This window comes from Daphnia pulicaria, chromosome 3 (genome assembly GCF_021234035.1).
Source record: "Daphnia pulicaria isolate SC F1-1A chromosome 3, SC_F0-13Bv2, whole genome shotgun sequence".
In the NCBI taxonomy this organism is placed as follows: Eukaryota; Metazoa; Arthropoda; class Branchiopoda; order Diplostraca; family Daphniidae; genus Daphnia; species Daphnia pulicaria.
Window position 1 is genome coordinate 6,150,407 of NC_060915.1, and position 14,899 is coordinate 6,165,305.

At 45.2% G+C, this 14,899-nt stretch overlaps 1 protein-coding gene across 1 annotated transcript; it reads right to left on the reverse strand.

Annotated features, from left to right (window-relative positions):
• Positions 1-2,504: 2,504 nt before the first annotated feature.
• On the reverse strand, positions 2,505-4,082 carry LOC124328688 (uncharacterized protein K02A2.6-like). Its single transcript, XM_046787488.1, has one exon. The coding sequence runs from the start codon at positions 4,080-4,082 to the stop codon at positions 2,505-2,507; it is 1,578 nt and encodes a 525-aa protein (XP_046643444.1).
• Between the last annotated feature and the right edge of the window lie 10,817 nt (positions 4,083-14,899).

Genomic DNA, 14,899 nt, shown 5'->3' on the forward strand with positions numbered 1-14,899 from the left:
AGCTGGAAAATGATGCCCAAGGTGCCTTTTTGTCCCAACAACCTGGATCTGCTGGGAAATTGAGTACTCCAGATGGGTCTTGTCCACCGCAACATGCATATGCTACCACTTCACTCCAAGAGGAGGTCAACGTGGCAGAGGTCCTGTTCGCGGCAGAGGTGTAAATCATCAGAGGGGAAATTATCATCCTTACAGTAATAGGAAGCCAACACAAAAACCCCCAGCTCAACTGAAGGACAATAATCAGCAGTCTTAGGTCACTTGTTATCACTGCGGACTACCGGGCCACTTCAAACGCCAATATATGGGTTGGAAAACAGAAATGGTGAACCGACGGAACTGAAATTACGGAGAAAATCAGAATCAGTCCTATACAGTTAAAAATGCTCTGCGGACTTTATGGAAAGAAGATCTGTCGATTGGTTTGCCGATTCGGGTGCCACCCAACACATGACAGACAAACGGGATTTACTCATAAATTTTGTCCCAGTTGGTCCGGAAGAGAGGAACATATCTGGTATTGGAGGTACAAGCTTACCAGTGATTGGACAAGGAGACGTGCTTATGTCATCTATAGTACTAAATGGAAAATTACTGGAAGGTATTGTAACTTAAAAAGAAAATTTTTGTGTTGGAGGTACTGAATATTTTCTTTATGTGTGGGATTTATGAGGGGAGTCCTTTTGGTTCGTGGATTAGGTGCGAATCCTTATTCAATTGGGATAGCAACGGATACAGGGATTGAAGTCTTTTTCTCCAATAATACTGTCTCTTTTACTCCTTATATTGTGTTTGGACTAATTGCTTCACTTGATTATGAGACAAATTTACTGGATATAAAGACTGCTTTCCTGTATGTAAATCTAGACGAAGAAATATGTCCCAGCCGGAGGGTTTTTTAGTACCCGGGAGAGAAATGGAAGTCTGCAAGCTTATCAAGAGCTTTTATGGCCTGAAACAGGCACCACGTGTGTAGAACACAAGATTCAACGACTTCCTAGTTACCTTTGGTCTTACAAGAAGTACAGCATACCCGTGTATTTATTATCGCCATAAAAAGGGAGAAGATGACGATTCTGGCGATCTTCGTTGATGATGGATTAGCTTGCAGCAACAAGAAAGAAAGCCTTCAACAGATCATCAACCAACTGAAAAAGGAGTTTCCAATTTGGACAATGGACGCAGACCGATTTCTAGTGTTGAAAATCCACCGTGACAGACAGAAAAAAGAGCTAGCAGTCACACAACCTCAATTCTTCTTAGCGCTGCTAAAGAAATTTAGGATGGAGAGCTGCAACCCGAAACTGATACCGGCTGACCCGCACACTCAACTCAGCTCCAGCATGTCGCAAAAAACCGAGAGAAAAAGTGATGACAGGAAGAGCCCGTGGAGCAAGTGTCGCAGTTCTGTCAAAATCCGGGCTATGGACACTGGAACGCTGTGAAAAGGATCATCTCTTACCTTTCAGGAACGCCTAATCATGAACTACTGTTCAAGGAGGGAAACTATATAGATGTCATTGGCTACAGTGATTCTGACTTTGCGAGAGACGTGGATAATAGAAAATCAACTACAGGGTACATCTTCCTATACTGTGGACTGTGGTGGGCCTATAGTGTGGGCGAGTATATGTCAAAGATGTACGGCCCTCTCGACGACAGAAGCCGAATATATTGCTTGGTGTAAGGCCTCGAAGGAAGCAGTTTGGATCGTCTTCTGAAGGAGATTGGGCTAGCAGAACCTGCACCCATTCCTCTATCTTGTGACAACCAGAGCGCGATCCGTTTAGTTAAGAATCCTGAGTTCCATCAAAGAACGAAAAACATTGACATAAAATATCACTTTGTAAGAGAAACACTCAATAATGGAGTGATTGATCTACAGTATGTAGGAACAAAGGACCAGCTTGCGGATGTACTGACTAAATCTCTGAAGTCTGGGCATTTCAAGACCATGAGGCAGAGTTTTGGAATAGTTGATGTAGAAGAGGACTCAGTTTGAGGGTAGGTGTTGAAAATAAACATGAGGGTATTCAAACTAAGTCCCTCTTCCCTTTAGTCAACCAGATGGCACTGTTGCTGATCTCCCTGTGCCAAGTTTCCTATCTACAGTTCTGTTGGTTTACCTGCTGTCATTTACATGAAATCTCTGTCTCACTCTCTCTACATGTTTTGTATGGTAAAGTTATTCTCATTCAATACAGCTAACTGGTAAACCTGCTTGTCTTGTATTCAGTGTGTTCCCTATTAACTATCTGGTATGTAAGAAGTAAAAATATCTTTAACAACATTGTGTGTTCGCTAAAAGTATTTCCATACATCGACGACGTTTGCTGGCTGCTGGGCGGCCTCCTCGACAGACGAAAGGCATGACACACACACACGGAGGGGGGGGGGCAAAAAGAGTTATTTATCCATTTCGCCGTTGCGTTTAAAACTTTTCTCTTTTTTTTCGCCAACTGTTGACGCTTATCTCTTATGTGCGACGAGGACACACATCATAGTCAAGGCGACACGGTGTTGTGATGTTCGATTACCTTGCCCGGAATGGACCACCTGGAAGTGTCTGGGTCTTGGATCAGGACGTGATCGTCGACTTTAAGGGCTGCGAGAGTGTGGGCATTGGCGTCATAGAATTCTCTGCTTTTCTCGCGGCTGGCAGTCATACGGCGTTCCAGCTCCTCTGGCTCTCGTTGCCATTCGTTGGTGAAAGAGCGGAGGTGCGACGGAAGACCGTTGCGAATCGGTCGGTTGAATACGCTTTCGGCTGGTGATGGTCCACCGCCGCAGCGGGGGGCGTTCCGAAACAGCATCAGGGCTTTGGCCATCTTGTCTGGATCTACTCTGCCATCGGTTTTGGAGCCGCAGACGAGTTTCTTGATCTGTTTTATTCCTGCTTCTGCTCGGCCGTTGGATTTTGGGTAGTGGGGTGACGACGAGTGCCAGGAGACGTTGAATTTGGCGAGAGAATCCTGAAAAAAGGCTGCTTTAAATGGCTGATTGTCGGACCAGAATCCTTCTGGCGCTCCCATGGTTTCAAATAGTGGCCGGCAGCTGTTGACTAGGCGGTTGGCTGTCGTGTTCTTGTCCTCGTACAATGTCACGTCTGGCCATCCAGAAAATTGGTCGACGATCACAAGGAAATGTCGACCGTCGTCTTCTCCGATATCGGCATGGATAAACTGAAAGGGCCTTGTTGCTGGTTCGTGTGGGCGGAGCGGCTCTGCTGGTGGTGATGGGAGATGGCTGGCGCAGCTATCGCAACTCTTGGCGGCATTCGAGATTTCGACGTCCATGTTGGGCCAGTAGACTGATAGTCGGGTTCGCTGGCGCATTTGTGTTTCGCCTTGGTGCATCCCGACTAGAGTCTTCAATATTTCCGGCACTTTCGCTCGTGGGATGACGACTCTTGCGCCGCATACAATCATGTCGTCTTTGTCGTCGATTGCTAGGCTCTCTCGCTTGTTCCAGAAGGGACAGACATTGACGGCCGAGTTGGTCTTTTCGTATGGGAATCCATTCATGATAACTTCGCGTAGGTCTTGAAGGTCCCGGTCTATTGCTGCTGCTTCTTTGATACCCTCCAGGGTCATGTCCGTTGTTCCCTCTTTCGATCCACTCCATTCGGCAATCATGTTGACAACTGATGTACGGGCCGTGTAGGATGTTAGTCCTTCTCCCAACAGATCGGCTTCCGTTGGTTGGTCGACTGGTGAACGAGATAGGGCGTCGGCTTCGACATTCTCTTTACCCGATACCCACCTGGCGTTGAAAGAGAATCGATACATCTGCAGTCTGAGACGGAGGAGGCGTTGGTTATCTAGTTGATCTAGTGTGTAGTCGTTGAGGATTGAGATTAATGGCCGGTGGTCCAGTACGACTTCGAATGATGGGAGGCCTTCGAGAAAACTCTTACATTTTTTCATGGCCCAGGCCGCTGCGAGGCATTCTAGCTCGATCATTGCATATCGGGATTTGGCTGGGACGATGAGACGTGACCCAGCTTGGACCATATATCTTCCAATCTCCGTTTGTTTGTTGTTGTTTGAGAATAAATCCGAGTCCACGTAGACGGGAGGCATCGGTGTGGAGTGCTGTCAGCCGTGTTGGGTCGTAGTAAGCCAAGGTGGGGACTGTTTGTTTGGACATATCTCTGTGTGTTTGTTCATCCAACGGGCGGGCGGTTGAGACTTGATGTACTCGGACGTTCGGGTAGTCGACGGGGATCATTCCCAATTTCTGCTGCGTTGTCTTTGATAAGACTGCTTGTCTCGGGTTTTCCAGGACATGGACGGTTGACTGAACGGGTCTGGGCGATCCGTCGTCGGCTTTCCAGTCGACTTGGGCTTGGAAGGACCCGAGTGACTTGATGTGGTTGCCGGTTGCGGTTTCGACGTGTATGCCGGCGTCGAGTGGTACGTCTTGAAATTGGCGGTGGTAGACAGACGGTGGGATGGCGTCGAGGGTTGAGCCAGTGTCTGGTAGTGTACGTACAGTATCCTCAAAAAAAATCCGAATGCGATTTATTGTCGAAAAGCCCCCTATCCATATTGCAGGGAACTGTGTTGGGCTTTTAGCCCAAATTTGGGGGGGGGGGGGGGCTAGAAAGAAAGCGAAAGGTGGGAAGAAAGGAAAAGAATGAATTAGCCACTGGTCATGTCTTCCCCCTCCCTTCCCCCCTAAATATGAATGAAATCAGACAGACTGTCTGGAATTTTCATGGCGCAAAAAACTGATTGAACCGACTTTGGGCGGTTCCTTTGAGTTTTTCCAGTTTTCCCCGGTTTTTGATGGAAAATTTGGAAGCTTTTGGGGTTTCTCATCACTTGTTCAAAAAATGGACAGTGGGCCTAAGGCTATTCCCTATTTTTTTTTGGAAGGGAGAAAGGGTTCTTTCTTCCCACCTTTCGCTTTGTTCCTTACCCCCTAAATTTGGGTTAAAAGCCCAACGCAGTTCCCCGTAATATAGATAGGGGGGCTTTTAAAAAGAAAATTCATTCGGATTTTTTTTTAGGATATTGTACCTCTGTGGCTGGTTCTCCTCTGGCCTTGATTGAAACTGTGACGCTGTCGTCTTCGGCGGAGGACACTTGATTGACGTAGATGGCTGCCATTTTGGGTTTGGCGTTGCAGACGGCTTTGAAGTATCCCAAGGCATTGCATTTCCTGCACGTCGCGTAATGGCGGGCAATAATGGCCGGCTGGGCGGATTTCGAGGCCGCATTTGTCGCAAGTGGCTTGTTTGGTTCTCACTTCACACAACTTCACATACCCCGGTTGGCTTGTTTGGTGCGTCCGCTTTTGCTGCTGTGGCTGCTGCTGTTGTGACTTTGGCGGACTTCTGTTTCTGGTACATCGACTTTGGCTTGATTCCTTGTACTGATGCTCCGATTGTTGCTCGGCTAGGAGTTTCGACGTCTCGCATGTGCGGGCTGTAGAGATGGCTTGGTCGATGGTGAGAGTCGGTCCGATGTCGAATAATTTTAGCTGCACTTCTCTGTCGTGCAGGCCAAAAAGAAACTGGTCCAGCATATGCTACGCAATCACAACGGTTGCAGCACGTCTCGAACTCACATTTTCTCGGTTCGTGCAGGACTTGAATTGTTGGCGCCAAACACGTTTGTTCTTCCCGGTTTTGCATCGCTCTCTCAGGTATTCGATGATTTGGGTGACGTCCTCCATTACCGTGGCTCCTAGGCCGGCGTTGACTACAGTTTTCAGCGTATTTGGCGACATGCAGGATAATAGCAGAGTCGCCATGTATTTTGGCTGTTGTGGCCCCGGGACCAGATCTTTGATGGTGGACAGGTCGATAAAAATTTTCCATTGAGTCTCCCACACGTCGAATGAGTCTTTTCTCTCCTCCATTTCAAAAGGAGGGGCTTGTCCGTGTGGTTTGAAAGAATTTACCGGTTTTATCATTAGGGCGTTTACGGCGGCGGTGGCTGCTTCGACTTGGATGTTAGCCATGAAGGCGGCTACTCGCGCTTGCGTGGCGTGTGCGTTGGCTGCGGTTACGTTTGCTTAAACGGCTGGATTGGCTACTGCTGCGTTGGTGGCTGCTGCTTCGGCTGTGGCGGCGTCGGTGGTAGCGTTCAGCGCTGCCGTTTGGGCAGTGGCGAGTCGGGTTGAAGTGGCGTGGAGTGCAGTGAGTTGAGCTGCGTCCATTTTGAGTGTTTTTTGTCCAGTGTGTGGGTCTCACTCGTGGCGGCGGCGTGTTTGTATGTGGCTGGGCGTGAGTGTTGCCACCCTCTGCGTGAGCAGTGGAGAGCGAACACGTGTCGTTGTCTGAGTGGTGTCACCCTCTGCGTGAGCAGTGGAGAACACACTCGTGGTGTTGGTGTGTATAGAGGGTTACCGGCGTGTGTACGGCGTCCGCCTTGGTCGGTGGCTGCTGGTACTCTCTCTGTAGTGTGTGGGGTTCTCCACTGGGGGAAGTTAGGAAGTTTAGAGGTTTAATATGGTTTCTTCCTTGACTGACAGGTCTACGACGACTGACTTGAGACGGTAGCAGGTTGTGGGGAGGCCAGGGGTGGTTGCTGGTTGTGTCGGGCCGGTGGCCTCTTCGGTTGAGGTTGTGGCCACGAGCGCGGTTGTTGGTGGCTCGACGGGGTTGGCTGAGTTGTTCGGGTGTTGGGCTGCTTTCACGCTCCTCTGAGTAAGGCTGGGGACGCTGACTGGTGCTGGTGGATTGGCTATTGGGTCGGTGGTAGGTGCTTCGGCAGGGTTTGCCAGGCATCCAAGGTGTCCAAGGTGGAAGACGTGCCCGAAGTCTTTTTTAAGCTGCTCTGATCTGGCTTTCTTCTTCTCCTTCCGTTTGGCCTTCTGCTTCGCGGCCTGCAACTTGTTGGACTTCGAGCTGGGTGGGTTGTCTTTTCACGAAATTCTCGTGCTTGGCGATGGTGGGGTCGATCCCCCAGTGCGTGAGCACTGGAAAATCGGCTCCAATTTTCGTAAAGGTGTACAGGCTAGCGTGACAAACCCGCTGTTGGTGGCGGTGGCGTGGTGGACTAATCGCGTGGCGATGGCGTTGTTGGGCAGGGTAGACGGAGATCTGGTGAAAATGGCGTATTTTTCACTAGAGTTCGGCGGCACGTAAATTCTATAAAGTATCTGCGCCATGTAATGACTTGAGACAGACGGGGGGGGGGGGGTTTGTGTGACACTGTGTATTAGGCACGGATTGCACCGGCTTGTTACTAGTTTGTTATGTGTGTCCAGACTTATCTTCTTGTCATCACACTAGGGGAGAACTGGGGGTCATCTCGGAGGGGGGGGGGGGATGTGACAGGCCATCTGACGGAGGGGGAATATAACAAATAATATGAATCATTTTACATATTTTTCTTTTACTAATGAGGAATGTAAAAAGAGTTCAAACTTCACATACTCTTCTGAAAATAGCGGGCAGTTTTACAGTGTTGCCAAAGAAAAGAATAGGCATGGAGGCCTTAAATTCAAAGTTTGAACGTTTCTGGTATATTTAAAGCAACACATATCGTAGCCTGACGTTATACCATAATTATAAGTAGAGTTCGAACTATTTTTAAGAATAAAAATCACATTTCTAAAATAAAATGTGAAATTTCACAAAAAGTATAAACTTTGGTCGCGTCTCTTGTATTTAAAGCAACCGATTATAACGTCTGTAGACATACCGTTAGAATCAGCGTATTTTACTTCATTTTATCATGAAGAAAATTTTTGTCTTCAACAGTTTCAGGCCTTTTTTACAAATACCGTCGACTTCGGGAGTTCTACCTTAACCAAACGAAAGTGTCAAACCTTCTCTTAAATGGTTTGCGTTTACTACGACAAGGACTCCCTAGAGATAAGGAGATGGGCCACTCCGTGTAAAATCCAGTCGACATTTTACCCCCTCCCCCTCCTTTTCGACTGCCCTGCTCCTTTCGGCGAGCTCCAGAAGCATTTGCCACATTTGCTGTAGTTGACGGATGCAGGACCAATGTTGGGCAATATAGGCATGTTTGTTTACGTTTTAAAAAGCAAAGAGATTCGTACTTCTCTTGTATTTAGTTATGTTCAGTGCACTTTTGTGATTTAATTGACGGATTGGAAATAAACGAAGACGAGAATGTTTCTAGTGATTCATAAACAAGGTATACTTGTTCAATTGATTTCTTTTAGAGGTTTCATTTGACAAGTTTTGATTAAACACTTCAGTGAAAGAGAGGAATCTGAATTTTAAATATCTGAAAACAATTATTTTTATTAATTCTTTAACAGTTTCAACAGGAAACTTTCTAGCAATGGTAGGAAACAGTTCAGAGTAGTTAACATTTATGAGGATCTTGTTTGCTAATGTTTCTAACACATTATGTTGATTGGAGATTGGAGATGTTTTTCCCACGATGGAATGAACAAAATTTTCAGTTGTGTGAATTAAGGTATATAGAGATTGTGAAGGAACAGTCATTACATTTGTACCTCTAAGTTTACAAATATTCACCAGGTCTGGATTAAGAGGATGATCACTAGAGTTAAACAATGAATTTCTTCTGGTTGAACATTTGACAAGTTTCTCAATTTTCAGTACAATGTAGCCAGCAATGTATGCTACGCATTGGTTGGTGAACTGGTCTTTCAACTGACTAGCATGGAATTCTTCATCAGAACAAATCACTTGGACCCGCGAAATGCACTTCATGAGAAGCCATCTAGCAGCATTATTTTAAATATCGTTTAATGTAATAATTAGTATGGCGCCGCTTGTCTTTGACGACTGTTTAGTCGATTTTCCCATCCCTGCTGTCACTCAGTGTCAGTTTCATGGAAACAGTTTGAGTTGTACGTTTTCTTTGGTGATTTGATGTGCAACCCGACAGGTATCTTGAATGGTTTTGCTTCTGTTATAATGTGTATTGATTGCAACGTGCTATACTTTCAGATAACTGCTCATATTTGAATTATTGGCATTGGTTGCCCTTGGATGTGTAATCCCAAAGCATCATTTGTTTGTTTCACGTGGAATGGAATTCTGGTTATTGTTCAATCCACAACGAAGTATGACCCCAAAAAAGTGTTTTAATGGGTCCTGTTGCATGTGCCTTGTGGCTACATAACTCAATGGGTTGCTCTGTCGATGATGAAGTTGGTGACCTAGAGTTATAGTTGATCTTATCGTTGCGATAAATCCAATAACACAGGTTTTCCTTCTGCTTCTGTAGACTGATCTGCCACTTGGAAGTTTCAGTTCACCCAAGAAGACTGCTTATTCATTGAGCTCTTTTTTCTTCTCCTCTAGGTTTTATTTGGTAAGAACCGCTTTGTCACCCTTTGCTTGTACATTCCATGAGTTCAGGATATCGAAAAGCTTATTGAATCGCCGACAGTACTCTTCGGTGGCCTCACTTCCTTTAAACTGTAATTTGTTAGATAGATTTGGTTGTGAAAAATGTCTAGTAATTTTTAACTTTTGAATATCAAGATTTTACCTGAGGAACTTTCAGTACTTCTCGTAAATGTCGGAGGGCATCTGCCACGGATCTACTCAAAACTTGAGCAGCGAGAGCCACCTTCATCTTGTGTCGCTCGAAGTATGCGTGTTGTCTTGTTAGTCGATTTCCTAGACGAAATCCAGCCTCATTTTGGAATTGAAAGAGAGCCGTGATGTACTTCCACTGTGCTGGATGTTGATATCCAGGTAATTTCACTGGTGAAAAAGATAGTAGATTTCTTGCCAACTTCAACATGTGGCACGCATCAAGTAAAACATTAACTGTTTCTCCGGTAGAAGGATGGGCGAAGTTTGGTTTAAACGGGTTGGTCACTTTTTTTTCAAAGCGGCAGTTCGTCTTCTTGTTATTGTTGTTTTCGTTAGCGTTGATGACGACGAGTATTTAAGATTTGCGCCTAACTCAGTAGTCATGCCAATGTTCACAGCTAACCCATCGAATACCACGGATCTGACATTAATCCCGAATTCGCGAGTCGCCTTCAGTACGTCCTTAAGCAGTCCCCCCAAGCGTGTCCCGTCGACATTGTTCGTGAAATAATATGCGACGGGAGTTTTCCACTTACCGTCGAGACCAACAATGTAAAACACTAGTGCTTGGGTAGCCATAGAAGAAACGGGATCGTCTCTTTCTGACTGCTCCTTGTTAGGAAACTCGTCAAACCAGAAATATTTTTTCAATTTTGCGTCGCAATGAATTCCTTTCTTGATCAACATCTCGTCTAGCGAAAGGGTAGCTTCCGCCCCGTGAAGACCGTCTTTAATTTGTTGCTGCATCTCTGCCAAAGCGTTTTTCAAAATACCGGAAGCGCATCCAACGAGAGCTAAGTATCTTCTTAAACTCCTAATCGACGGTAACTTGAATATAGTTGTAAGTTTTGTGTACCCAGGATTCGAATAGAAGCTTAAATTGATTGCCAAATTCCTGATGTTATCCGAGAAACGTTGGCCGCGGGAATTATTGTTTGCATTATTTCTTTCATTGTTGAATATCAATTGTGCCGTGGAAGTCATGCTGTCTTTGAATGCAAGCTCTTTCCGCAAAGATTTTTTGAAATTCTTAAGTTGGCTGTACAATTCCTTCTGCATCAGAGTCTTCAGCGCCAATTATTTTTCAACAAATTGCAACATGGATGTTGTCACTGCTTGAAGAATATTCAACTGTTTTTGTAGCTCATCATTTTCCACTTTTAATCGGTGTATATCTTCAAAAGCGTCTCTGAGAGACTGTTCGTTTTTAATCTCATCATTCATCCTCGAAATAAACAGTGTCCTTGAGCAACACTTCTTGTTGAATTTCTACAGTCTCGTGATGAACGGCTTCGACGGTAACTTCAGGTGACCTTTTTTTTCTTATTTGGTGTCTCTGCGCACTCTGCGTCATAGCCATCACCATCAGAATTTTCATTGGTATCATAAACAATCTTCTTTCGGCACATCACCGTCGATTCAAGTTGGGAATCGCCATCTACATGTATGATACATCATTTAGGATCGATATAAATGACGGAAGCGAATATAAAAATTACTCTTAGTTCACTGTACCTATATCCTCTGTCGAAACTGGAATTGGATCTTGCAAACGATTCAGTTGGTGATGTGACCTTTTCCGAGGCGTATATTTCATGGGACCGAAATGCAAAGTACACAACACTGAACTTTTCTTTGGAACAAAATTATGTGGACAATGTTGTAGCCATAGCGCACGTCTGACATCACCAACGGGAAACCTTAAAAGCGACACGCCACGATCACCAGACTTAGAATTACAGTTTTTCGCACTACACTTTGACGGCATACTGTTAGAGCAGAAACTGAAACCTAGACGTAGTTGAGATACATGACCATCTATTGCGATGGAAAGACAGAGACTGGTGACTTGCATCACTGTACAGAAAGACCTTAGCTTCCATTTGTCAAGGACGTCTTGACATCCAGCATCCATTAAAGTCATTTAACCATTTACAAATAAAGAGATGTTACAGAGAAACATGCAGAGAAAAAGTCGGAAGGAACATATCATCAAAGGTGACAAGCAGCTCCTCCGTTAGCAAGCATTTCCCAGTAATGCTCCCCCTTCAGATTTTGAACCATATCGCCCATACCGCCAAGTAAGGCAAAGCTTCCGGAGCTCGCCGAAACGAGCAGGGCAGTCGAAAAGGAGGGGGAGGGGGTAAAATGTCGACTGCTGGACTTTACACAGAGTTGCCCATCTTCTTATCTCTGGGGCTCCCTGACTATTCCTGAGAAGGGGCACAGGGAGGTTGAAGCGTTTAAGGCGAGGCTTCATGATGAGATGATGAGGTCAATGGTCGATGACTTTCCAGATGAAGGGTTGATTCTAGTACCGAGGTCTTTTGGGGTGATGATAGTAGCATCTAGGTGATCTATTATTGCGGCAAAGATGGACTTCCCGCGATATTTTCTGTGGACTTGGATTCCCATAGGCTTTGGTGGGCATTAAAGTTGCCTGCTACTATGAAGGGTAGTTGGGGTGGTAACAAAAGATTTACTTCTTCTGCGGTGCCGTCACTTCTAGGGGAATAAAGTGAAAAACAGTTGGCTGGGTCGGCCTGTGTGTGGATCTGGGCACCGATTACTTCAAAGGTGCTTGTAACGGGTGAGGGGATGGCGTCGTAACGATTTTTTGACGAGAAAGAGCTACACCTCCGCCGCGGATTTAGCTTCCATCCTTCTTGAAGATTTCGCAGGTTGAAAACTTAACGGTGAAACTTGACTTCCAGTAAGTATTTTACTTAAAAAACTAAAAAGTCGGGGTCTTCTGTGTGGAGTAAATTTCGGAACTCTTCGAGTTTAGATTTAGTCAGGCCTCTTGAGTTCCATTGCATACATTTGAGGTTGTTAATCATTTATAGCGTAGTCTTGATCCCAGCTGTGGTTGTCTAGGCGATGGTATCGGCTGCCAAGGGGGTGGTTTTGGAGGTTACAGTGAGCGGGCTTCTGTAGTCGAGGCAAGAGGGGCTTTGCGGGAGGTTTTTATCGGTGTCGAGCAATGGAGATATGGCAGGGAGTGGTTGTAGGGACAATAGCGGTGGTTAATATACCGATAAGGTGATCCAATTTGTCGAAATGTGTTGATTACTTGAGAAGGTTTTCCCCCTGTGGTTTTTCGATGGCGTCGAATCTGGTGTCGAAGTGCGTGATTTTTTCTCTAGTGTCTGCGAGGTCTGCCGAAATTGTTTTGATAGATTGATTCATGACTGGGATTATAGTTTCTTTGACAAGTTTTAGCTCGACTTGGAGGGCTGAAATCCTCGATTTGGCGAGTAATGCTATCAGGGGGGAGGTGACGCGGGAGGTGTGCGTTGGACCGCTCTGCAGAAAGTCAGTTGTGCTGCGTGCGGGCTTCCATAATCGAGATGCCGTTGGCTGAGGACGTTTTCAAGATGGCCTTCATTTCTTGACATGCTGGACAGACGTCGTTGTCTGCCTCCTGGGATGAGCTGCGGCAGTTTACGCAATTTGTGCTGCAGGTGAGGCCTGGGGGTGGGGTTTCTCGCATTTTTTACAGTGTAGGGTGTTTGATCCACATATAGAGGTGGGGTGACCTAATTGCCAGCATTTTTTGCACCGGGTTCGATTGCCTCACGCGATAGCTCATGACTGCAATTTTCACCCTGTCTGGGATTGGCGAGGAGAAGGTGAGAATCGCGGTTTCAGAGAAAATCTCGGGGTGTCCTTTCATTGGAAGCCTTTTCACGTGGTTGACGTTTTGGGCCGTGATATAACCTAGGAACTCCTCTTCCTTTTCGGGGATTGGGACTCCGAATATAACGCCGTTGAAGGCGTTGGAGGGATTTGAAGTTACTGGGAGAGTGCATGAGACCGGTCTACCGGCAATTTTTGTTAGATTGAGGAGTAAGTCTTGTTGCTCTTGTGAGGAGAGGATAGCTGAGAGATCCTCTGCATGCTTATTTCCGAATCCCTCACTTCTCCTGCTAGTTCTTTAAGGGCTAGATGGAATGCGTCGCGTTCTCCTAACGACATGGCTTAAAAGTAGGCCTGCTGTCTGTCAATTTGATAATTACGGGGGCAAGTGCGATAGTCTATGGGGGTGGGGGGATATTTCGAGATCCTAAGGCTGGGAAATCGGCGAGACGGCTTGTAAAGGGTCTTTTGTGAGGGGGGCTGTTTCCAAATTCAAAGACACTGCTGTACATTTTTGCGAAGTATGGGTTCAGTACTTGCTTTTGTAGGTGGCAGTTGATTGATGTGGCTGGGCGGCTGTAGGTTCGCGCTAGTAGGACTAAGAGCACTAAGCTGTGTAGAGGCGAGATCGACACGTCTGGATACCACCGTAGTTTGGATAGAAATCCGTTTCACACGTACAGTACCTACCGAAAGTCTTTGGAAGCCCGAGAGGACCTTATGCAAAAAAGCTGTTTCTGCATTCCTCTCAGTAGTACAGTTTTTGAGCAAATGCTTTCAAATTTGGTGTGGAGGTAGCTAGAGATAGTGGGAATTCAGTTTTTTTTCAGATTTTTGTTTACATTTCCTGAAATACTTTTGGCCGGTTCTAAAAGTCTTTGGAAAGCCAAGAGGACCTTATGCAAATAAGGTCACTTTGGCCTTTTTTCAGTTGAACGGCTAGGGCTAGGGAAACGCGACTTTAAAAAAATAAACCTGCGTTAGCTTTATTTTAGCTATTATTTGTAATTTTTTTCATTTATATTATCTAAGTTGAATTTTAAGTTGAAAACGAAAAAGTACAATTCCCCTTATTTATTCCGCTCCCATCCCTTTGTTTTCTCTCGCGCCAAAGAAAAAACAAAGGGGTAATTCATTAATACTCTGATACATTTATAAACACACACAAATTAACAATTGTTCAGTCATCAGTAGCGTACTGAGCTAGCAATTTCTTAACAAATGGTCTTATAGTTCAAACCTGGCCGATGTCTTGAGGATAGAAATTTTAAATTTTGTAACCTGCCAACTAACTGGTGGCGAGTGGTGGAAACGAATATATAAGATCAGGGAGGTGGGTGATGAGGTAGAAAGAAAGAGTAAGAGTTAGAGTGACTATATTCGGTAATCGCACCCCTTTTTTCGATACAATGAGCCTACTTACTTAAGTACCCAAATAGCTCTTTAAGTAGGCTAGATTTGCACAAACAAGTACATTTTTTCAGTAGCAAACCGCCACTGTGTACGCTATGCACTACTTTTAGCTTTTTTTCGTCTACTTTTAGTTGGAATAAGATTTATATACGAATTTGATGTATTTGATTTCTAAAATGCCGATTGATTTTTTTTTTTCACTTTTGAAAAACTTTTTTGCGGATATCCCAAAAAAGCAGCAATTAAGAAAGTTGTGTTACAATATTTTGTATATTCTTATAGCAAATTTTTTAATGAGATTTCTTGAAGTTGAAGCACATCGCACAAACGTATATGTGGTGA